This window comes from Mastomys coucha, unplaced genomic scaffold (assembly GCF_008632895.1).
Source record: "Mastomys coucha isolate ucsf_1 unplaced genomic scaffold, UCSF_Mcou_1 pScaffold14, whole genome shotgun sequence".
NCBI lineage: Eukaryota > Metazoa > Chordata > Mammalia > Rodentia > Muridae > Mastomys > Mastomys coucha.
The window spans coordinates 111,608,702-111,631,731 of record NW_022196896.1 but is presented as its reverse complement, the minus strand read 5'-3'; the positions used below and the strand labels follow the sequence as shown (position 1 = coordinate 111,631,731).

The following is a 23,030-nucleotide window of genomic DNA, read 5'->3' as shown; positions in this document are numbered from 1 at the left end:
AAAAAAAAGAAAGAAAGTCTCCTGGTCCAAATGCCCATTTGATGCTGTAACCTGCACGTTAAAGCTACCATCTGTGCCATACTCAAGGGCACTGCCTAAGGAGAAGCCTTTCTTCCTTAAGGTGGCTATTTTGTCAGGTTGGTGAACATGCTCCCTCTTCCCAGACCACTGTTTTGGATGATGGCATCCTCCAGACACTTCTGGTTTTTGATCATTTCAGATAGAAAGAGAAGTGTAAGAGATAACTGTCTGAAATGTAAGCAACATTAAGAGCTTAAACGGGAGGGCATAGCTAATGAGAGGCTAGGAAATGAGATCATTTCTTTTATAGAATCATCTGATATTGAGGAAACAGGAGTTTACAAAGGAGGGATACAATGAAATTAGCTGTGTGGAGCCGTCCTTGGCAATCAGTAACCTTTAGACTGGCCAGATGAGTACATTAGGGCTGACCTCTCTAAAATGGTTTATTTGTTCATTCCCTTCCAGATTTTGAGGCTGTCCTCCGGGCTGGGGTTATAGCTCGGTGGTACGACACTTGCCCAGCATGCAGAACAACCCAATTCAATCTCCAGCATTGGACAAAGAGCTCCTCTAAAACAATCTCCTAAATTTAAGTCAGAGTCAGAGCTCTTCTGCTTCACTGCAGACAGGCAGGCGTCAGGCCTGTTAGCCTATAATAAAAAACAAAACAAAACAAAACAACAAGAAAAACAAATCAACTAAAGTCTTGTCAATGTGGAGATTTTAATATATTTATTTGAAAACCAAATTTTGTGAAAGAGAACACTGAACAGTCGTATATCCTCCTCTCAACCAAATACTCGGGACACATGTTCTTTATGTCAGCGGAGGAGGCAATGGTATGTAGATCGAGTGCGTCTCAGCGTGGGTTCCCTCATGACATTTCAGTGTGCACCAGGACAGTCATCTACAGCTGAGCAGGTGGGATCCTGAGAAAGCAAAAGTGGCAGAAGCTGGCATTGTTCTTTACTCACAAACTTTCTTTTTTAAAATTACTTCATGAAATCTAAACCAAGTTCCTGCTTGGTATTTGCAGGCCTGTTATGCCAATTTGTTACTACTGTTAATCTCTGAATTCCTAACAACTCAAGTATTTCAATTTCACCCTTTAAAAACTTCCAAGAGCCCAGCTTCTAGCTGTGTACTTTGCAGTCACTCTTTCTTGAACTACACGATCAGGTTGGTCACAGTGAGGCAGTAGGAGAGTCAGGGAGATCCACCGTGAGTCAATAATATGGCACAGATGGAGAGATCACAGCAGTGCAAGGCAGAGCGCTCAGGACACACCTTCGATTCTCCGAGATCCACTCTCCTAGGCAGGATTACCATGTAATCAATGGCAGGGCTGGTCTTTAATTGCTAATCAGTGTATGCTACATTTGCGACTTGTGTGTTTTCTGCGTGTCTCTGGGACTGAACTCAAGACCTTGTGTAGGGCCATAATTCTCTACCCCTGCTCCATCACCAGCCCTGAATGCGCTTTTTATACAACTGTGGTAAATCATATAAGTCCTATCTTCTTTCTTACAAAAGTTATTGATTTTGTGAGGGTCTATACTCCGTGGTGTCTGTGTGCCACAACACGCCTCTGGGGTCAGAGAACTACATGCAGAAGTCAGTGTTCTCTGTCCACCTGTGCCAGGCTTGCTGGCAAGCAGCTTTACCTTTGAGCATCTCTCTGGCCTCCTACTTTCTTTAAAGAGTAAAACAAATTCATGTTTTTCTGAGAATGCCTGTTAGGTTAGTGAAATCACTATGTATCTTTCATATGTGTTTTCAAGTATGTGATTATAAAAGAAAATTAGGGAATTGAAAGAGTAACAGTTTCATACTGTTACTTGTGAAGATTACTTCAGGTTTTAGAAACTAAGGACCACCCCCCCCCCCCGCCACCTTTATTCTTGTTTAAAATTAATTAATTAATTAATGGTTTTTCGAGACAGAGTTTCTCTGTACAGCCCTGGCTGTCCTGAACTCACTCTGTAGACCAGGCTGGCCTCGAACTCAGAAATCCGCCTGCCTCTGCCTCCCAAGTGCTGGAATTAAAGGCATGCGCCACCACTGCCCAGATAAAATAATTTATTTTTATTTTCTGTGGACTGGTGTTTTGCCTGCATCTGTGTCTGTGTGAGGTGTTGTGTCTCCTGGCACTGGAGTTCCAGGCAGATCTGAGCAGTCAATGGTCTTAACTGCTGAGCCACTCTCCAGCCCTTTGCCTTAGTTTCACATGACTGGAGTAATCACTTTTTATCAATCAGAGAAGTGCCTGTGATATAGTTTGACTCACTCCAAGGTCTTCAGAGGTCATGTGCCTTAAGGACATTGCATGTTTAATAACTCTACATGAATATTAAAGCTCTGGTGCTAGAATTACTGCCAAAAGGATGAAGAGAAGGGAATCAGTGGGAAGCCTATATCTACAGATGCCTTTAATCCCAGCACTGGGGAAGCAGAGACAGATGGATCTCTGAGAGTCTGAGGCCAGCATGGTCTACATAGTGAGTTCTAGGCCAGCAAGGGCTACACAGAGAAATCCTGTCTCAACAAACAAACAACAGCAACAACAACAAAAAGAGGAAAACAAAAGGTGACCTTGATCTTGTTATGTATTCAAGGCTGGCCTTGAAACTCTGGAATCCTGCCTCCATATCTCAGTTGCTAGGTTACAGGTATATACCACCATGCCTGGTTTTCCTTAGCTATTTCCCCCTAACCCCCAGTAACAGTTTTATTAACTCTCTGAGAGTTTCACATCATGTACTTGTTTAGCTATTTTGTTTTTTTGATTTTTTGAGACAGGGTTTCTCTGTATAGCCCTGGCTGTCCTGGAACTCACTCTGTAGACCAGGCTGGCCTCAAACTCAGAAATCCGCCTGCCTCTGCCTCCCAAGTGCTGGGACTAAAGGCATGCGCCACCACTGCTGTGGTGAGAAAGGTGAAGTTTTAACACTGCTTGGGTAGATTAGAGCAAACACAGTAGGAGAGGTGAGACACAGCCCTGCTTTCATAAATACCTGTCAGCACTGACAGAGGTGCTTTCTGAAGAAGCGACTGGTGGTACTTACCCTGGCCCTTAGTCATCGATATACTCGAATGGCTCTGGGGGCTCTGGCTCTTGCTCTTCCTCTTCAATTTTTGGGCCATGTGCTGCCACGGGTTCCACAAGTTCTTCAATGTCTTCACTGGTGTCTTTCAGAATTATGATGCCCCCGATGGAGAGCTGCACACAGAGCGGAAACAGAATTAGCTCCACCCACAGTTCTCGAAGCTCTGCTCTCTAGAGCAGGTTCTCGTTAAGTGAACCCTCAACACTCCATGTATAAGGAAAAGGCTGAGGGGAATGAATTACACTAGCAGAAAATAACTCTGCAGTGAGAAAGTGCCAGCGTAAGCAGGGCATGGTAGGCCACGTGAGCTGCTCTGAGTGGCCACTGCATCCCAAACTGAAGACGCGTTTCCAGCCAAAGAAATTCTGACTGTGAGCTGATGCTTGCTGTCCCAGCACAACATTCTACCGCCTTCCTACACTACTCCAGACAGTGGACTTGGATCAGCAATGTCATTACCGCCCCAGAGCTTGTTTAAAATGTGGAAAAGCTACTTCCAACCTGGAGACATCTCCTACTCCCCTAAAAGATTTTTATTTTATGTGTATAGGTATTTTGTCTATATGAATGTGTGTGCACCGTGTGTGTGATGCCTGGGGAGACTAGAAGAGGGGACTGGATCCTCTGGAACTAGAGTTACAGACAGTTGTGAGCTGCTATGTGGGTTTGTGGAACAGGACCTGACTCCTCTGTAAGAGCAACAAATGCCCCTGGACCTTTGATATGAGTGTATATTATAGTTTTCGTTGTGCTCCTAGTCTTTAATGGCTGAACCAACTTTCCAGCCCTGCATTAGTTTTTGAAGCACCTTGTTTTGTATTTGTGACATTCAAGAAAATTTACAAATAAAAGGTAAGTTTTTTCTCTCTCCAGCAATTCCAGAATATCAGAGAAAATAATAAATACAACAGACATCTGAATGCTCTTACTATAACCTAGAAAGCACTATAATATAAAGAATGAAAAACACAGATGGAAAGCCAAAGGAAAGTAGATGGTAGCAGCAATTCTATTAAGGTCTCTCTCTCAGTGTATTAGCTCATGGTAAATTCAAACACCAAACTATTCAACTATCTCTGGTATGCTAATCTTATTCTATTTGCATGCCTGTGTCAATGGAAATGGAAAGTTGCTCTCTATAATTAAATCAGACAACAGTGGCGAGGCACATCTGGAAAAAGCATACTTCTACAAAGCATATTACCGGGATGGAAGGAAATCATTAGTGACATGACTCACATGGGTAAGTAGCTCTGCAGATGAACCTAATCTGATTTTACTCATCAAAATTCTGCCCTGGCGTGCTATAAAACTAGTGTGCCTTCAAGCATTTCTAGACCAGTTCCCCCTTCTCATACATGCATTCACACCAAAGAATCCACAACTCTCTCCCATCAAGTTTTCTTGAAAAGAATGCATTCTATGGAATGACTCTGCCTTGACTACAACAGCCCAAGAACAGAGAATATGGCCACTGCTCCATCCTCCACGGCCTGAAAGTTCAGGTGGACCTTCTAGTGGAGCAATGCAGAGGAACTTCCACACAGAATAAAATGTCCACATTCAGAAGACAGGGAAACCTGTAGCTATGCGTTCTAACTTTTACTATATGTTCATCAGAAATGAAATGATCTCACTCACATATGCAACATAAATCCACATATCTACAGGGCTGTTGTTTATAGCTATGGCACAGTTTAGGTTGATTAACGCTTCCCATGCTGTGAAGAAGTTTATTTGCTAAGGAGATAGATTCTGCTGTCCAAAGGCTATTAAAAATCTAAGATGGCGACTTCTTGATGAAGCAGAGTGGGGGACATTATCCTAGTGCTGCTTTTTCTTGAGGGGAGCACTGAGGCCAGGCATGCATCCTTGGTTGGCCTATAGTTTAGACTCAACTCCCAGAGATCCAGCTGCCTCAGTATCCCAAGTGCTGGGGTTAGAGGAATAAGCCACCAAGTTTCACAGTGCTCCTTCCTGAGGAACACCGACTTTAGAGTTCTAGGTGGGAAATGGGCAGTATCTTTCTTTCTTCAATGTACATATGCAGATGTGGTCTTTCATTAAGTGGAGAAAGAATTCACATAATATCAAATGCACTCCTTTAATGTATCAAAGTAAATACATTCACAATGTAGCAAGGTGTTCAGTCACCTCTGCTAACCTTGTAACACCCTGAAGAAAGCCTGCACCTGTGACGAGACAATCAGGCAGAACTATCCTGGAAATGTCCTCCGTCACAGTATCTCTAGAGTAGAGGGAATTACTGTACTCAGTTTATAGGTTAAAAAAAAAAAAAAATGAAATGCAGCCGGGCGGTGGTGGCGCATGCCTTTAATCTCAGCACTTGGGAGGCAGAAGCAGTGGATTTCTGAGTTCGAGGCCAGCCTGGTCTACAGAGTGAGTTCCAGGATAGCCAAGGCTACACAGAGAAACCCTGTCTTGAAAAACAAAAACAAAACAAAACAAAAAATGAAATGCAAGGGAATTACTTAGCTGTACTACTAAACAAAAGAGCAGAGATATAAACTCAAGTATGCCCACCCTCAGTTTGAAACCACCACACATGGCAATTTCCATTTCTTGACTTTGCTTCTATGTAAGCTAATAACCTAGTTAGGAACACCTTGGCTCACAACTGAAACAAGAATTGCTTTTAATTTATCATTTAGTTGGTTGAAAAATAAACTTACTCCCATATGAAGATCCAGAAATCTCATCTATGATATTTCAAACAACAGACTCAATATCTGGAATGTCTTGCAAGGGATGGACTGAGAAGTGTTTAGCTTTCTAGATTTAAAAAAACTGAGCTGGGCAGTGGTGGTGCATACTTTTAATCCCAGCACTTGGGAGGCAGAGGCAGGTGGATTTCTGAGTTCAAGGCCAGCCTGGTCTATAGAGTAAGTTCCAGGACAACCAGGGTTACACAGAGAAACCCTGTCTTGAAAACAACAACAACAAAAAAACTGGATCAGGAGTAGCTTTTAGGTTCAAGTCTATAATCTCAACAACTCAGGAGCCCTAGTCAGGAGGACTGCCCATTGGTTTAAAGCCAGTCTGGGCTGCAAAATAAGTTCTAGGCCAGAGTGGACTAAGAAAACAAAACAAAACAAAACAAGAAAAACCAAAATACCATAAAAAATATAACAACAAAAGACTTTAAAGATTAAACTTCCTGGTAAGTATTTTATCATGGTTTGAATGAGAATATCCCGCACAGGCCCATGTGCTCAAACACTTGTTGCCCATGTTTTGGGAGAGCGTGGATCCTTTGGAATGTAGGGCACAGTTGGCAGACATAAGGGCAAGCCTTGGGGGTCATAGTCTGGGCCTGTTTCTAGACTCCTCTTCTCTTCCTGGTATTAATCTTCCTGAGATGTGAGGTTCCCCCCCAACCGTAACCCCTCCCACTCACCCTTGCTGCTACATACTCCACCATGACTATCTTACCATGAGGGACTATATCCTCTCAAATATGAGTAAGAATAAGGCTCCCCACCCCTAGCTGGTTCTGTCAGGTGTTCTGCCACAGTCATGGAAAAGGTAACTAATATACTTGTTTCTAATGAGAAAGATTCTGTCTTGAGATTAATTGAATACCACAAAGATTCCTTTTTAATTCTAAAACAGTGTGTTTAGGATAATAGTGTAATTATGATGATGACTGTATTGGCAGGGCCAGGGCTTGTTCCCAGTGCTTGTATGTTAGCTTCTTGGATCTGTGCCTGTCAGTTAAGGAGATAATTCCTACTTTACATATGGAGGAGAGAGAGAGACATTCAGTCCAGTGTGGAGTTATGTGCCCATCTCCGTGACAGGAGGAGGGAAACAGTTCTCAAGAATGAGAGGAGAAGCTCTCCAGCAATCTGTGAGGAGCCAAGGAGATTGCTCTTGTTTTTCGTAATGCTCCCCACTCCCCACTAAAGTTCTAGTGACTTTGCTCTAAAATATTTTGGGGCTTTGTCCTCTTCTGTCAGTCTTAGCTAGTCTCGCAGATTAATACCACAGCAACAAGCGTGGCTAAGATGGGAACTTACTGGCTTGAAGGGCTGGTATCTGCAGGTCTCTGTCATACTCAAGACCTTCAGCTGGGCGGGCATAACTCGTGCTGGATTATCCAACAGCTGGGAGTTTGGTTCGGGTTCTTTCTTCTTCTCTTTCTCTTCCTTCTTCTCTGCTTCATCCTAGGACGGGAGAAATGCAATCAATGACGGATCACTTCTGTTCCATATTACTTACATCTGTCTGCTAAGTTTATAGAACACTGTCGGGGCCGGGCAGTGGTGGCGCACGCCTTTAATCCCAGCACTTGGGAGGCAGAGACAGGCAGATTTCTGAGTTCGAGGCCAGCCTGGTCTACAGAGTGAGTTCCAGGATAGCCAGGGCTACACAGAGAAACCCTGTCTCGAAAAACCAAGGAAAAAAAAAAAGAACACTGTCAGGTTCAAAGGGTGGTGGCAGATACAGTAAAAAGTACAACTAAATTGAGACCCAACTCTACTTAGGGATGAGAACAGCACGAATCATTTTAAAGGACGAAAAGGGGTTTCTACCAGCAGAGATCAGAACAATCTATTTAAATGGTTGGACCATCATCCATCTTCCCGAAAGCCCTTCTTCAAGTCACTGTCTACTCAGAAATGTTTTCAAAGCCTATTTTAGCTATAACTTTCTCTATGAACTCATTCCTGTTCTGTACCCTACCTTCTCACAAATGGACATTGTTATGGTCTAAATGTGAAATACCCTCTGTAAGCTCATGTATGTGAACATCTGGACGGGGCCTAACTGGTTGAAGGGATGGCCCGAGGGATGTAGAGTAGCTGTGTGGCCAGACTGAGCTCTCTGCTTCCTGATGAAGGTATGAGCAAGCCACTATGCAAGCCCCTACTGTCAAAGATGCAGTTCAGACACCAGGACTTTCTTGGTATGATAGACTGCATCCCTTAAAGCCATGAGCCCAAATTCTCTTCTCTCTAAGGACGCTTCCAGTAGATATTCTGTCAGAGCAACAAGAAAAACTAATACAGACATGGTTTTCTAGAGTCTCTTTCAAATATAATGGTATGATTCTATATGCTGGAAACAGAATAACTAATTGAAAAGGTTAAGTGCAAAGTACAACAGGAATCTGGATGACAACAGACATTAACCCATACGACCACTGAGGTATACCTACCACTTCCATCTTCTCCTCCTCCTTTTTTTCTTTTTCTTTTTCTTTTTTTTTAGCTTTGGCAGTAATAGACAACACAGCGGTGGAAACCTGGAGACAGTCACAATGATATCAGACTGTTATAATCTCTTCCCTACATACATACTAAGAAAGGAGCCCAAGAGAACAGTCCCATAGCATGTCCCTGACGTCTGTCAGTACCTGTGTACAACAAACCCACTGAGAAGTAAAGGGAAAGCAAGCAGGATGTCAAGGCACATCACTGGCTGCTACTGTCACGCTCAGCTACTGGGGCAGTGTCCAAAACAACCGATCTTTCCTGGCCTGCAGTGGCTGTGAATTTGCTATCGTCTACTTCTGAGACACAGACTGGAGTGCTATGTTCTTTTTGGTTTTATGGAAAAAGCAGTGGAATATTCTCCGTCATAGAGATGTTCTCACAGCTGGATGTCTTACACAATGAGTGAAGTTAGCTAGGTGTGGTCTTCCTTGATGGATCTCACTTGAAATCAAAGGTGAAACAACGCTGAAAATGTAGTAAAATAAAGATGCTGTGAAAGATATTCATCAGTTGCTACCCTGAATTTATTTAGTTGTAAAATTAACTCTACTTATATATAAAACTTAATACAAACAACCAACGAATAGTTAAAATAAAGAACGATTCTCCTCAAATAAACGTCATGAAAGAGTTGCTTGTTTTATTGAGTACAACACCATAGCCAGTACAGCTATGTAAATGCATTCATTACTATTTATTATGTATTAGTGAATGTACTAAAAAACTGTTGGTGAAGTTAATTTTATCCATTTTTAAAAGGCAAATTAGGAAATATATCTGAAAAATAAATAACACAAATTACCTTTGTCCACCCAATTCCACAGCCACTATTCTGTGACAGACACACTTGCGTAAGAACACAGGTATGTATATAAACATTTTTATTGTAGCCTCACTGGTAGTGTATTAGATAAAAATATCCTTAAATGCACATCAGATAGAAGAAATATATGTAGATATGGCTCTCTATATTATTTGGGGAGAAGTTATACACTGAGATCCGCATGCAGAAAACAGCAGCAGTTTTAATGTAAGTGGTTCTGACAGAGCAGAGCAAACTCTCACACTGGAACTCTTGGGCCATAGGGCTGGGATACCAAGACAAGAAAAGGCACTTTATTTTCTATTTAAGTCTAATGTTAACAAATATTGCTTTAAACACATACCCTCTTCTGGACACATAAATACAGACAGACAAGACATAAACACACAGATCAGTAAGGCAGAATAGGACTGAACATCTGGCTCGATGGTTAAGGGCACATACTACTCTTCCATAGAACCTGAGTCTGGTTCCCAGGACCCATGCCAGGCAGCTCACAACTGCTTGCAGCTCCAGCACCAAGAATGTCTCTAGCCCCTAAAGCTCACACTCACATAAATAGCTCCACATTCACATAATTAAAGCTGTGTAGCATGACAGTACATATCCTTAATCTTTGTACCTGGAGGCAAAGTTAGGTGGACGCTGTGAGTTTGAGGTCAGTCTGATATACTATCTAATACTAGGTTAGCCAGGACTCTACAGGTGAGACCCTACTCTAACCAACCAACCACCCACCCACCCAACCAACCAACCCACTAGCCCACCCCAACCAACCAACCAACCAACCCACTAGCCCACACAACCAACCAACCAACCAACCCAACCAACCAACCACATCTGAAAACTGTATCACCTAGACAGTCAGTAGCTTCTCCAAGAAGACCCAAAGAATATACCTTTTCCTTTTCTTTTTCTTTTGGTACTTCCAGAGGGGCAGGATATGCGAATGTGGATGGCTTACAATTTGATTTATATTGAACTTTCGGCATCTGAAGAAATAAAATACCCTTTTGTTCTTTCCATGGAAATAACATCAAGATTTATGTATGCTGTTCATAACATGCATACAGGCACAAAGAGAGATGGAAAGTTTCCATGCAAGATAAAGAATGTTCAACAATAGAACTGTTCCATGTTAGCACTCTATGAAAATATTGTGGTTAATTTATACTTAGTTCCCTAAGATCCTAAAGCTCTGCCACTGAACAGCCATAATTTTCTGTTTCCTCACAAACCACCGGCATCATTGTAAAGAATTATATATATCCCTTCTGAACTCCCATGACCATTCCTTGTACCACACCAACAACTTATTAGTCTGCATACACTTCTCATAACACACAATTGTGCTTTCTAACACGGACCTAATGCAGACTACCTTCGTATTACTTAGAACAAACCTACAGTCTAGCCTGAATCTTTCTTTACTTACCTCATTTGCATTGTTAATAAGCACCACATTTGCTAAGATGGAACTTACCTTCTCTATTTCACGTTCATTGTAAAGAACGGAAACATTATAAAATTGTTTGGCAGACTGTAAACCTCTAGAAATTACATAGGAGGTTTAATGATGTTAAATATTAGGAAAATATTTAACATTAGGATGTTAAGTATTAAGAAAACAAAATATTGTTTTGAGAAATAAAGATGCTAAATATTTGTAACTGAGCAGTTTTAATATTGAAATAATTAAAAATAACTAGTTGTATAGCTATAATAAAAATATTAATATAACAGTACTCATGACAAACTTGAGCTTAAAAATTTTCCATTCTGAAAACTTAACAAAATATCTTAACAGTGATGAGAAAAGGAGGTATCTAAAGGTTGAAAAGCCTTCAAGCCTAAAGGAGAACAAGATGACTCATCACAGGCCTGAGGAAACCCTAAGTACAACCCATCAGCAGTGTGACTAAAGACTGGGATGTCAGGGCTCCAAGCAGCCCAGGCTTCTACCTCGGGGACCTGTTTGTTCTGTCAGACTCCCTGACCCCTCACTGGTGGTCTTGGTTTCTGTTACTACTAAAAGGATATCTTCCTGTGGTACTGTTCCTTATACTAACAATTCTTTGTTAAGTAGGCATGGAGGTCCTTGTGCTCACAGATAAACACTAGGGGAAACAGGAATGTTAAATACAGAGTTGTTTCTTCAAAGGGAGAAAGAGAGGTGTATAATCTGTTTCCCGCCTGGTCACCGACCTCTGTGCTATCTGTGTGGCTGGAGAATTACAACCAGTCCTCTCCCAGACCTTTATCATGCATGAGCTTGTTTTCCTCAATCTATAGAACATGTATTTATGGAAAATGTGTACTTTACAAAGAGTTTATAATGTCTTACGCTTTGTTGTACACATGGAATCAAGTTAATTATCACCAGGAAAAATTTCACCAAACTATGCTATGCTTAAATAGGCTTAAAGCAAACAACTTGGGGTCAGACTCTCCATTCTGAACCAGCACTGGCTACTGAAGTGTGCTGAACCGAATTGCCTTCTTTCTTCGCACTGATCATAGCCCCGCTGGTGTGGCAGCTATAGAGAACTCCGCAGTACATGACTGAGGTGTGTGCTGCCTCAAACTTTACCCCTCCCTAATTAGTTAGTCTGTGTCCTCATCTTTCTTGACCACATTTCTGCTGACATCAGAATGATCCTCCAATCTGCCCCCCAAACCAAAAATACTAGCCAAGCATGGTAGCACATGCCTTTAATCCAGGTTTCTGTGAGTTCAAGGCCAGACTGGTCTACAATGGTGAATTCTACGCCAGTCAGGACTACATACATATAAAATCCTGTTGCAAAACGAAAACCAAACTACCCCCTCCAAATAAACAGAATGGCTTATAAAATCTCTTCATATTTTTGTATTAAACACCCTACCCCATCATTCCCTCTCAAAAGATGTGTCTAATCAGGGCTAGTAAAAAAACATCCACAGACATACTCTATTCTGTAAGGGCTAAGGACTAACCAAAGTTGAAGGGGAAATATGGTCGTCTATGATAAGAATATCAGGACTCACAGACATACCTTTAAATCCTTGTTAAGGCCAATGACACAGGTAGGAGTATAAGCCAATGATAGGAAGTGTGAAAGGGGGAACCAGAACCAGAACTGGGTGAAGACAAGGACGCCAACCACAGAAGGCATATGAGTGTGCCCAGTCCTGGACTGTAAGGAGATTGTGACATTATGACCACCTGCAGAGAGAAAAAGCCATGAGCAGAGCAACCCATTAAGATGTCAAAAAGCATTTCTAGGTACTGCACTAGGGAAGTAGCTGGTGGTTTATTTATTTAACTATTTTTTTAATTAGGGTCTTACTAATTAGCTCTGGCTGGTCACTATGTAGACCGGGTTGACCTTGAACCCTCAGAGATCTGACTGCTTCTGCCTCCAGAGTACTGGGATTAGACGTGTACCAAGGTACCCAGTGATTTATTTCATATGTTGAATATTTTGCCTACATGTATGTATATATACCACAAAGGAAGAGAGCGTTGAACCCTTGAAACTCAAACTACACGCAGTTTTGACCCACTTGATGTGGGGAGCGATACTTGGGTCTTCTGCAAGAGCAAAAAGTGCTCTTAAGCACTGAGCCATCTCTTCAGGTTCACAAAAGGAAAACTCTAACAATTTAATTTTTAATTCAACACATTTTCCAAGGAAGAATATGATAAACAGTGAAATCAGCTGATTCTGATCAGAAGTCTGTACTGTGAGAGGGTGAATGGTTTAAAGCCCAGCCTGCTCTGCCTCTCGCCACGGTCTCTAGACTATCCCTTTGGGGAGTAGAGGGAAATTCAGCTTGAAAGCCACCAAATTTGAGTGAAGATCCAAGTTAGCAACTAAAGAGTCGGATTTTAGCCAGACATAGTGGTGTGATTACTTATGATCCCAGTGCTTGGAGGCTGAGATAGGAGAACTGGCTTGAATTTGAGGCTATCCTGGATTATATAGTGACCCCCCCAAAAAAAACCACAATTCCAGCTAAAAGTCACTGAGCACATTACTAAGTAAATAGAACCACTCTAATTTCTCCCCAATATATCTAATTCTTCCAACACCATCAGGCAAATATTACAAAACAAGAAAGAGGAACAAAGAGAAAAGAACTTGAGCTTATAGGACTGTTACATGGGAAGATCAGGATCAGCTGAGCATGGTGGTGTACACTTGTCTTAGCCTCTTGCAAAGGTTGAAACAATAGGACAGTGAGTTAAGGACCAATGGGGAAAACTTATAGAACATGTTTCAGAATAAATCATAAAAAGGGGTGATGCTGCCGGGCAGTGGGGGTGTATACCTTTAATCCCAGCACTCAGGAGGCAGAGGCAGGCAGATCTCTGTCAGTTTGAGGCCAGCCTGGTCTAGAAAGCTAGTTCCGGGACAGCCAGAGCTACATGAAAAAAAACTGTCTCGAAAAACAAACACACAACACCAAAGACTCAGCAGCTATGTAGTTACTCAGCCATGTAATTACACTCACACTCCACGGGTGATTCCTGTCCAGTCTTCAGCAGGGAGGTAAGAGGGACAGGGTGTGTCTGAGTGCAGGGAAGGAGTAGCACTCAGACATATCCATTTGTGCTTGAATAATGGAAAACTATCTCTGTAAACCACACTATCCTCAAATTTTACTCTGGAATAATTTGCTTCAGATTCAATTTCCATGATGTCACACAGAGTATTGGATTAGCTGTTTCATTAGATTTACATAATGCATCTGGAAGACCTAAGAACATTCACCTGCATCCAGTATGCCTTGGGCCAGAATGGCGCCAAATTTGGCCATGACATCATCATGCTTGTCATTGATGACTTTGGAATACAGCTGCCGGAACTGATTCACCTGAAGAAGCAAGAAGAATAATTAGAGTCTCTGTGCATTTGTCATGACATTAAGGAACACCCAATGAACTGCACTAATGGTGTTGAGACCCAGTTCTCACTTTCAAAGCACTGAGAAGAAGACAGAGCAGATGTGAAGGCAGAGCAGTTCTGTGCTTGAAATCAGGGCTGACTTCCTGGTGTGGGAGCACTAGCTGTTTTCAGTCCCCACTCCACAGTGGGTGACTCAGATTCAAGGGAACGCTGACTAAGATTTCATTCTGCACTAGCCAGTCAGCAGGTCCAAACAGTTCCAGCAAACACCGTGGCTTTTGCTACACTTTGAATCACAGCTATTCTGCTTTCTGTCAACCGAGCAGATGTCCTAACAGGCACAGCCCTTCAGTTCTGCCTTTAGTAAACTACCCTGCACCCAGCCTGTGTGAGTGTATTCACAAACATTAAACTGCACGTCAGTTTCTGAAGACTTGCTCAGAATCAATTATGATTCGATTAGGGTGAGATTACCAGTAAATTTGTATGCTTTAGAGTTTTCCTGAAATTATGATATATATTTTTACATAAAAATGCTTCCAGAACATTCGTAATGAATATAGTGGTTTCTTTAACTGTTGGGTGGAGATGGCCCTATCTTATGCTTCTTCCATGGCTTACACTTCCTTGTTTTCCCGACAGTGCTTTCAATGGTAGGCACTCAGGAAGAAGTCTGCTTGGTCAAGAAGCACATGATCATGGAGCTTCCCAAATCTGCCAAAAGCAGAAAACACCAGATTTGAGTTTCCTAATATAATGAGTTTAGCACACATTTTTTTCAGAATCTCTTCTCTGTATGGTTCTGAAGGTACTGTGCAATACTGTGGCAGAGTAACATAATCACACAGCCGGGCATGAGTATCTCTGCTCTTAGAAGATATTCTGGGGGGCTGGCGAGATGGCTCAGTGGGTAAGAGCACTGACTGCTCTTCCAAAGATCCTGAGTTCGGATCCCAGCAACCACATGGTGGCTCACAACCACCCGTAATGAGATGTAACACCCTCTTCTGGTGCATCTGAAGACAGCTGCAGTAAATTACACCAGAGCCAGCAGAGATCCTGAGATCAACAGCAGCCACACACATGATAACTCACGGCCATCTGTACAGCTACAGTGTATGCATACACATAAAATTAATAAAAATAAATCTTAAAAAAAAAAGAAGAAGATATTCTGGTAAATTACTAGTCTGTCTACCTGTCCTATGGTCCTTTTCTTTTTGGCCTTCTTGATGGTGGTCTTTGGCCTTCAAGATGGGCCTTCTTGTATGGTGGTCCAGGTATCAAACTTCTGAGCATAAAACAATCCTTTCATGGAATCCTCCGTAGTAGTGGGGACCACAGGTGTGTATCACTACATACGGCCACCGATTAGCTTTTCTCAGCTTTAGTTTCTTCCTCCTTTCTTTGAGGATTACAGCATTTACCTCATCTATGTTCTAAAGACAACCTAAAGTAGTTGTGGTCACAAATGGGGCATGGCATACTTCAGTAAGCGCAGATGTCACATAGGGGCAAAACTTCACTACCCTCTAACTATTAGCCCTGCCATTTATATACTGCCAATAAATAATACTCCTTAAAAATGGCTCTTAGCTTTATTACCAGGCAACAACAAATTGCAGTGGGGGAATATGGTGCGCACAATCACTATTAAGTAATACCCTTCCAGCCTTACCAATTTAAAAACTATAAAATCGGCTGGAGAGATGGCTCAGTGGGTAAGAGCACTGACTGTTCTTCCAAAGGTCATGAGTTCAAATCCCAGGAACCACATGGTGGCTTACAACCATCTGTAGTAAGATCTGATGCCCTCTTCTGTTGTGTCTGAAGACAGCTACAGTGTACTTATATATAATAAATAAATAAATCTAAAAACTATAAAATCCAGCACAATTAAATCATCACTAAGCTCATAACTAATTTTAAATATCCTAAGGTTTAATGTTCTTACTCTGGCTCAACAAGTCAAATTCCTTTGATTCTGAACTTATTTTAGATGAATACTTACATTCCTTAAAAAGAATGAAAATTTTATGAAATGATAAAAAAAAAAATCCCATGAACTTATTTTAAGATGTATTTAAGATGTATTTATTTATTATATGTTAAGTACACTGTAGCTATCTTCAGACATTCCAGAAGAGGGCATCAGATCTCGTTACAGATGGTTGTGAGCCACCATGTGGTTGCTGGGATTTGAACTCAGGACCTTCGGGAGAGCAGTCAGTGCTCTTACCCACTGAGACATCTCTCTAGCCCCCCATGAACTTATTAAAAATAAAGATTAAACAAAACACTGTATATGCATTACAAAGGAGAATTTTTTTTAAAGATTTATTTGTTTATTATATGTAACTACACCGTAGCTGTCTTCAGACACTCCAGAAGAGGGCATCAGATCTCATTACAGATGGTTATGAGCCACCATATGGTTGCTGGGATTTGAACTCAGAACCTTTGCAAGAGCAATCAATGCTCTTACCCGCTAAGCCATCTCTCCAGCCCCACAAAAGAGAGTTTAAATATATAGCCATATCTAAGACAATAGAAAAGCATCCAATGAGAAACTGAAAGATGGATTTTTTTTTTCTTTTTGTTTTTTCAAGACAGGGTTTCTCTGTGTAGCCCTGGCTGTCCTGGAGCTTACTCTGTAGACCAGGCTGGCCTCTAACTCAGAAATCTGCCTGCCTCTGCCTCCCAAGTGCTGGGATGAAAGGTGTGCGCCACCACCACCCAGCTTTTCTAACACTTTCTTAATGTTCATTCTTATAATTCTTGTAAAGAGTCATCGTGTTAGTAGAGCAGACAGTGGACTAAACTCAGAAGGCGAGTTGTGATCCTCTAGTCGACTCTGCTTCATAGACGTGAGGGCTGACTTAACACACATACAGCCATCTGCCAATTACCATGAGTGGGGATCGGTGTGAAGATCATGGCTTTCTAACTTTACAGTTCAGATGTGATGGCGTCATGGCCAGGCAAATAGGCACACTTACAGCCCCATCTCTTGAGAGTGGAAGGCAGGCTCAACTACATGGGAGCAGCTTGTCTCAAAAAGTAAGAAAACCAAATGAGTGTTAATACACCCCTCAAAAGAGGTAGAGCTTGTAGAAACTATTAACTTATTTTATATTAAAAGGCAATTAAAATTTAGGTTATTCTGTGGTCTACATTTCTACTAAGTATGAGCTTCTAAAATCCACTCCTTTGAACAAAATTATCAGGAGGAAGGATTTATTATTGTTGTTATTATTATTATTATTATTATTATTATTATTATTATGTGGAATGTAATATTATAATATGTGGAATTTGACGTAATAACAAGTCATTTGGAAAGAAAAATAGGAGTGTATGTTGCAAAGTCAACTGAACAAAGATGTATAGGAACTAGACATAAAGCAATTAAATCAGTAGCCCTTGACAGTTACAAAATCCATTTAACAAGACAAAAACAGATGATTCACGAAGAGAACAGTTATGTTTTTGAGAGAAAACAGATCCAAGAACCCATTAAAAGGTTCAGTGTGACACTCAAGACTTTCTAAATTGTGTCACTAATACAGAAATGTGTCTATGATCTGGGGCTGATGTTTGTGAGTGTGGACACGTGAGAAACTGATAGAGACAAGGCAAAACCATACCGGTGTTACGTAAACCAAGGGCACCATGTACAGGCTAAGTGTTAGGGCATCACACTACACGAACATTCTGATTTCCATTATGAATCTTACAAAATATCCAAGGTCATTTTCTTTTGCATTCCTTTGAGGAAGGGCTGTAATTCTTTTAATTATTTTTATGTATAAATCTCTGAAACATGTGTATGCCTGCTGCTTAAGAAAGCCAGAAGAGGACGTTGGATTACCCGGGACTGGAGTGGTTGTGAGCTGACATGTGAGTGCTAGGAATTGAACCTGGGTTCTCCGGAAGAGTAGCAGTGCTCTTAACCACTGAGCCACCTCTCCAGCCCCAGGAGACAATTCTTAATGTCCTGATGCTTGCTTTTGAGCTGTTTCCACTAATTTCAAGTACTGACGTGAAAACGTAGGACTCTGAGGATTCATTTTGTTCTCTTTAAAAATAGACATTATCAGGGGCTGGAGAGATGGCTCAGTGGTTAAGAGCACTGACTGCTCTTTTAAAAGTCCTAGGTTCAATTCCCAGCAATCACATGGTGGCTCACAACTATCTGTAATGGGATCTGACACCCTACTCTGGTATCTGAAGACAATTACAATGTACTTACATACATAAAATAAATAAATCTTAAAAAAAAAAAAGACATTATCGAAATAGTTCTGCTTTTGTAGTCGGCATGGAAGCATTTACATTTCACAGACAACTTATATTAATTGCAGAGCTACCAGTTATATGTACATTTCAATTTAAAAATTTTTATTTTTAAAATATACTTTTATCACATAGTATTTGTTTTATGTTATATGTATGTATGTAGGTGCATGAATGCTACAATGTATATGTGGAAGTCACAGGGCAACTTGCAGGAGTCACTGTCCCCCCACCCCACCATGTGGGAACTTAGATGATGAGCCTGATGGCAGATGTCTTCCCCCACAGAGCCATCTTGCCAGTAATATTTCAACATTCTTAATACAACATTCTTAGTTCATTATTCTGATACAACCTGAAGATAGGAAAAGTACTTTATTTGTTCATACTATTAAGAGTCCATTCAAGATCATAACTTGCAATTATTTAAAAAACAAACAAACAAACAATTATTTAAAATTTGTTGTACCTTGTCTTTCTAAATGTGACATTTCTTTTCTTTCTTTCTTTTTTGTTTTTCAAGACAGGGTTTCTCTGTGTAGCCCTGGCTATCCTGGAACTGACTCTGTAGACCAGGCTGGCCTTGAACTCAACAACAAAAACAAAAAACAAAGAGTATAGTTTAGGCTATTCTACACAACAGGATTCTGCCATTCTTTCTTTTTTTTTCTGAGACAGGGTTTCGCTGTGTAGCCCTGACTGTCCTGGAACTCACTCTGTAGACCAGGCTGGCCTCAAACTCAGAGATGTACTTACTTCTGCCTCTCAAGTGCTAAGATTAAAGGCGGATGCCACCATGCTCAACTCTGAAAATTTTTCTTTCTTTCTTTGTTTATATAGGGTCTCAAGTAACCCAGGATAGCCTTAGACTTTCTGATATAGGCTGGCCTTGAACTCTTGGAATTACAAGCGGGCAGTTGCAATTTCATTTTAACTAAGTACTTTATTGTGTGTGTACGGCACATATATATGCCCACACATATGCATGGAGGCCTGAGGAGTGTGCCAGAGTCCTACTATATCACTCTCTGCCTTGTTCCCTTCAGACAGGGTCCCTCACTGAACCTGGACCTAGGCTGGCAGCTCTAATCCTCAGAGACCCTCCTGTGTCTGTTGCTTACAGTGCTGGAGTTACAAGCGCATTTGTGGCCATGTGTCACTTTCACATGGGTGTTGGAGTCAGAACTCAGGCCTCCATTATCACGCAGCAAACACTTTACCTGATGAGCTATCACCCCAAACCCTGGTTTAATCACTGGAATTCTATAGCCAGGATATGAGGATGGCTAAATGTTTTTCTAGTTGACAATGGAAGCAATGAAAAAGGCATATGTGAGGTCCAAGTGAATAAATATTTATATGGCTATTTGAGGAGGTTCATTCTTTAATGACATTGCTCAGCTGGGTATCTTCCAAAGGCTCGGTGCAACATCAAAAGCAGAAATAAAAGCTTTTTAGCTGCTATATTTAAAAGCACGAAGAAATGTGGTCTGTGTTTGCAAAGATGTTTATGTTCTAGAAGACACAGTATATTAAGCAATTCTTGGGAAAAACAGGATGAGAAGTCAGACTGTACGTGCAATAATAAAACTTTTAGAAACCCTGAAAATGATGTTGAGGAGCAGCTCTGGGCGATGAGACAATGACAGTGAGTGCTCAGAGGGTGAGGTTTGTCAGGCAATGCTGAGGCGGGGAACCAATGCATAGTGAGGGGCTGCACTCCTCTTTCCTGAGTCTCTCTGCTTAAAATAAAGGTGCTCTGTGTCTGTTGCTGAGGCAGAAGAGAGGCCAATGGCCTTGTCCTTCCCTTTCCTTCTATTTTTTTTTTAAAGACAAAGTCTCACTGTGTGTTTCAGGCTGGCCTTGAACTTGTGACTCTCTAACCTTAGTCTCTTAGTTGCTGGGACTATATGCATTTGTTGGCATGAACTTTTTTTTTTCTGCTAGTAATATTTTGTTTTTAAATGCTTCTCGGATATAAACATACCTAATTCAAAGCTGCTAAACACTCTAAAAATCTAAGTACAACGGTATGGGCACAAGCTTAGTATTTTTCTTCCTTTTTTCAGTCCTGGAGATTAAACCAAGGCATACAACCAATGAACCACACCACCTAGCCTTATTTATTTTAATATTGAGATGGGTCTTTACTAACTTGTCCATGCCTGCCTTGAAACCTCCTGTTGCCAAGGCAGTGCTGGAACTTGAGCCCCCTGAGAAGCTGAGATCACAGGTCGACACCACTTGTATACCACCAGTGGTTCACACTTCTGCTGAACACATTAAGCACAATAATCTCAGAACATACACATAAAACACACATACTTTGTGCTCAACGTAAGATGTCTGGCCGTGCCCACTTGCATTGCACAGTAAAGACTAGTATGAGGTGTAAGACACCGTCATGAGGAAGTTTTAAATAAGTGCCTCAAACTCTGTTATAGTTAGTCCAGAGGAGGTGCAGTCTATGAAGACATATGAAGGTGACTCCTAGGGGAAAGCTGGGCCATCTTTCTCCCTTAGTATATAGATCTAGAAAGAGGATTCAGAGGGTCCACTTATAGGGCTCATGATCAGAGGTCACTGTGTATGGAATCTGACAGACAGGAATTAGTCATTAACAGGACTTTCTGAGCCACTGACACCTGTCCAGGATTGCCTAGGAGGGTAAGAATGTAGATGAGGTACATATAAAGCGACTGTAGGATATTTCATTGATCAGAAGGCAGAAAAGTCAGACTGAATTTTCAGTCTCTAATGGAGTAGCAAATCAGTTCTGTTGCATCAAAACAAACAAAAGAGCTAATTTTATATTTTACCTTGTAAATTATAATTCCTTAAAAACAAAACAAACAAACAAACAAAGACGCAGGGCTTCTCTGTATAGTCCTGGCTGTCCTAGAGCTTGATCTGTAGACCAGGTTGCCCTTGAGCTCAGGACCCCCCGCCTCTGTCTTCTGAGTGCTGGGATTAAAGACATATGCCACTATACCTGGCTTTTGAGTTATTACGTCTTTCCTTCCTTCCTTCCTTCCTTCCTTCCTTCCTTCCTTCCTTCCTTCCTTCCTTCCTTCCTTCCTTCTTTCTTTCTTTCTTTCTTTCTTTCTTTCTTTCTTTCTTTCTTTCTTTCTTTCTTTCTTTTGGTTTTTTGAGACAGGGTTTCTCTATGTAGCCCTGGCTGTCCTGGAACTCACTCTGTAGATCAGGCTGGCCTTGAACTCAGAAACCCACCTGCCTCTGCCTCCCAAATGCTGGGATTAAAGGTGCGCCACCACCACCCAGCTTGAGTTATAATTTCTTAAGTATGTACTTAAGTTAACAAAGTGGCCTTAAATTTATAAAACATACATCAAGGAAAATGCTACAATTATAACAATCCTAGTCTGATACCCTCAAATGTGCTTTTTTTTTTTTTAAGTCACTAAGGTAAATTATTACAGAAAAAGCCAAACCCAGTTCTCCAGCTTCTCTGCTCACCTTTGGACACGTGATTTCAGTCTGCTGGATCATGATGAGAGCTGAAGCTATCAGAGCCCCTTGCCTCACGTAGTTCACAGGGTCGTTGGTCATTGGCTCTAGTAAATTAATTGCTTCCTGAAAGCATAACAAACAAAACTTTAACTGAAGTTGAGATGGCTTCATCTTCAGATCACTCACTGTCAAAGGTGTATTTTAGATGAGGGCAATGTTTACTTTTTTTATTTTTATTTTTATTTATTTTATTTTTTTCAAGACAGAGTTTCTCTGTGTAGTCTTGGCTGTCCTGGAACTCGCTCTGTAGATCAGCTGGCCTATGTCTACTGAATGCTGGGATTAAAGGCATGGGCCACCACTGCCCAGCTATAGTTCTTAAATACTATCTTTCAGCTATGTACAGATACCTGGTTTATACAAATTACTCAAAAATAAAGCAGACTTATTTAGTATGAATAATAAAAACCTTTCATTGTATTAACTTGTCAGATGCTTTGCTTCAAAGAACATCTGCCCCTAGATATCATATTAAGTTTAGAATAATATGGAAAGGGAAAGATCCAATTTGTATTTAACTTATGAGAGCTGACATAAATGTAAATTAAAAGCCTGAGGAAAAATACTTAGTAAAGCGTCTAATCCTATCCTTCCTTTGTTTACAAACTAATGCAAACTAAAAAAAGAGGCAGCTGGTGAGATAGTTGAGCAGGTAAGGAGCGTGTTCCTAAGTCTGACAGCCTGAGCTTGATTCCCAGGACCCACATAGAGAAGCTGACTCCTACAAGCTATCCTCTAACCTTGACATATACGCTGTGACATCATGCATTCCATCCCTCCTATAACAAAGGAAACTCATATATACTTGATCTCTCTAACAAAAAAGATACCATATTTTCAAAAGATTAATTATATATATATATGTGTGTGTGCAGAGGTGGGGGTGGGTATGTGCACATGAATTCAGGTACACTTGACGGCCAGAGGAAGGAGTGGGATCTCCTGGAGCTTGAGTTAAAAGATGGTTGCATTGCTGGGTGGGAGGTGGCACACGCCTTTAATCCCAGCACTTGGAGGCAGAGGCAGGAGAGTCTCTGTGAGTTTGAGATCAGCCTAGTAACAGAACAAGTTTCAGGACAGCTGGGCCTGTTACACAGAAAACAAACCTATCTCAAAA

At 41.2% G+C, this 23,030-nt stretch overlaps 1 protein-coding gene across 1 annotated transcript in view; it reads right to left on the bottom strand.

The window, feature by feature from the left end:
• Positions 1-739: 739 nt before the first annotated feature.
• Positions 740-23,030, bottom strand: part of Psmd1 (proteasome 26S subunit, non-ATPase 1) — a 76,861-nt gene continuing 54,570 nt past the window's right edge. Inside the window, exons 18-25 of the mRNA XM_031368250.1 lie at positions 21,860-21,976; positions 13,952-14,054; positions 12,230-12,399; positions 10,094-10,186; positions 8,314-8,400; positions 7,172-7,318; positions 3,090-3,244; positions 740-953 (exon numbers count right to left, since the gene is read on the bottom strand). Of these exons, the coding sequence (XP_031224110.1) occupies positions 3,098-3,244; positions 7,172-7,318; positions 8,314-8,400; positions 10,094-10,186; positions 12,230-12,399; positions 13,952-14,054; positions 21,860-21,976 (864 nt within the window). The 3' untranslated portion in view covers positions 740-953; positions 3,090-3,097. The remainder of the gene's footprint in view (positions 954-3,089; positions 3,245-7,171; positions 7,319-8,313; positions 8,401-10,093; positions 10,187-12,229; positions 12,400-13,951; positions 14,055-21,859; positions 21,977-23,030) is intronic.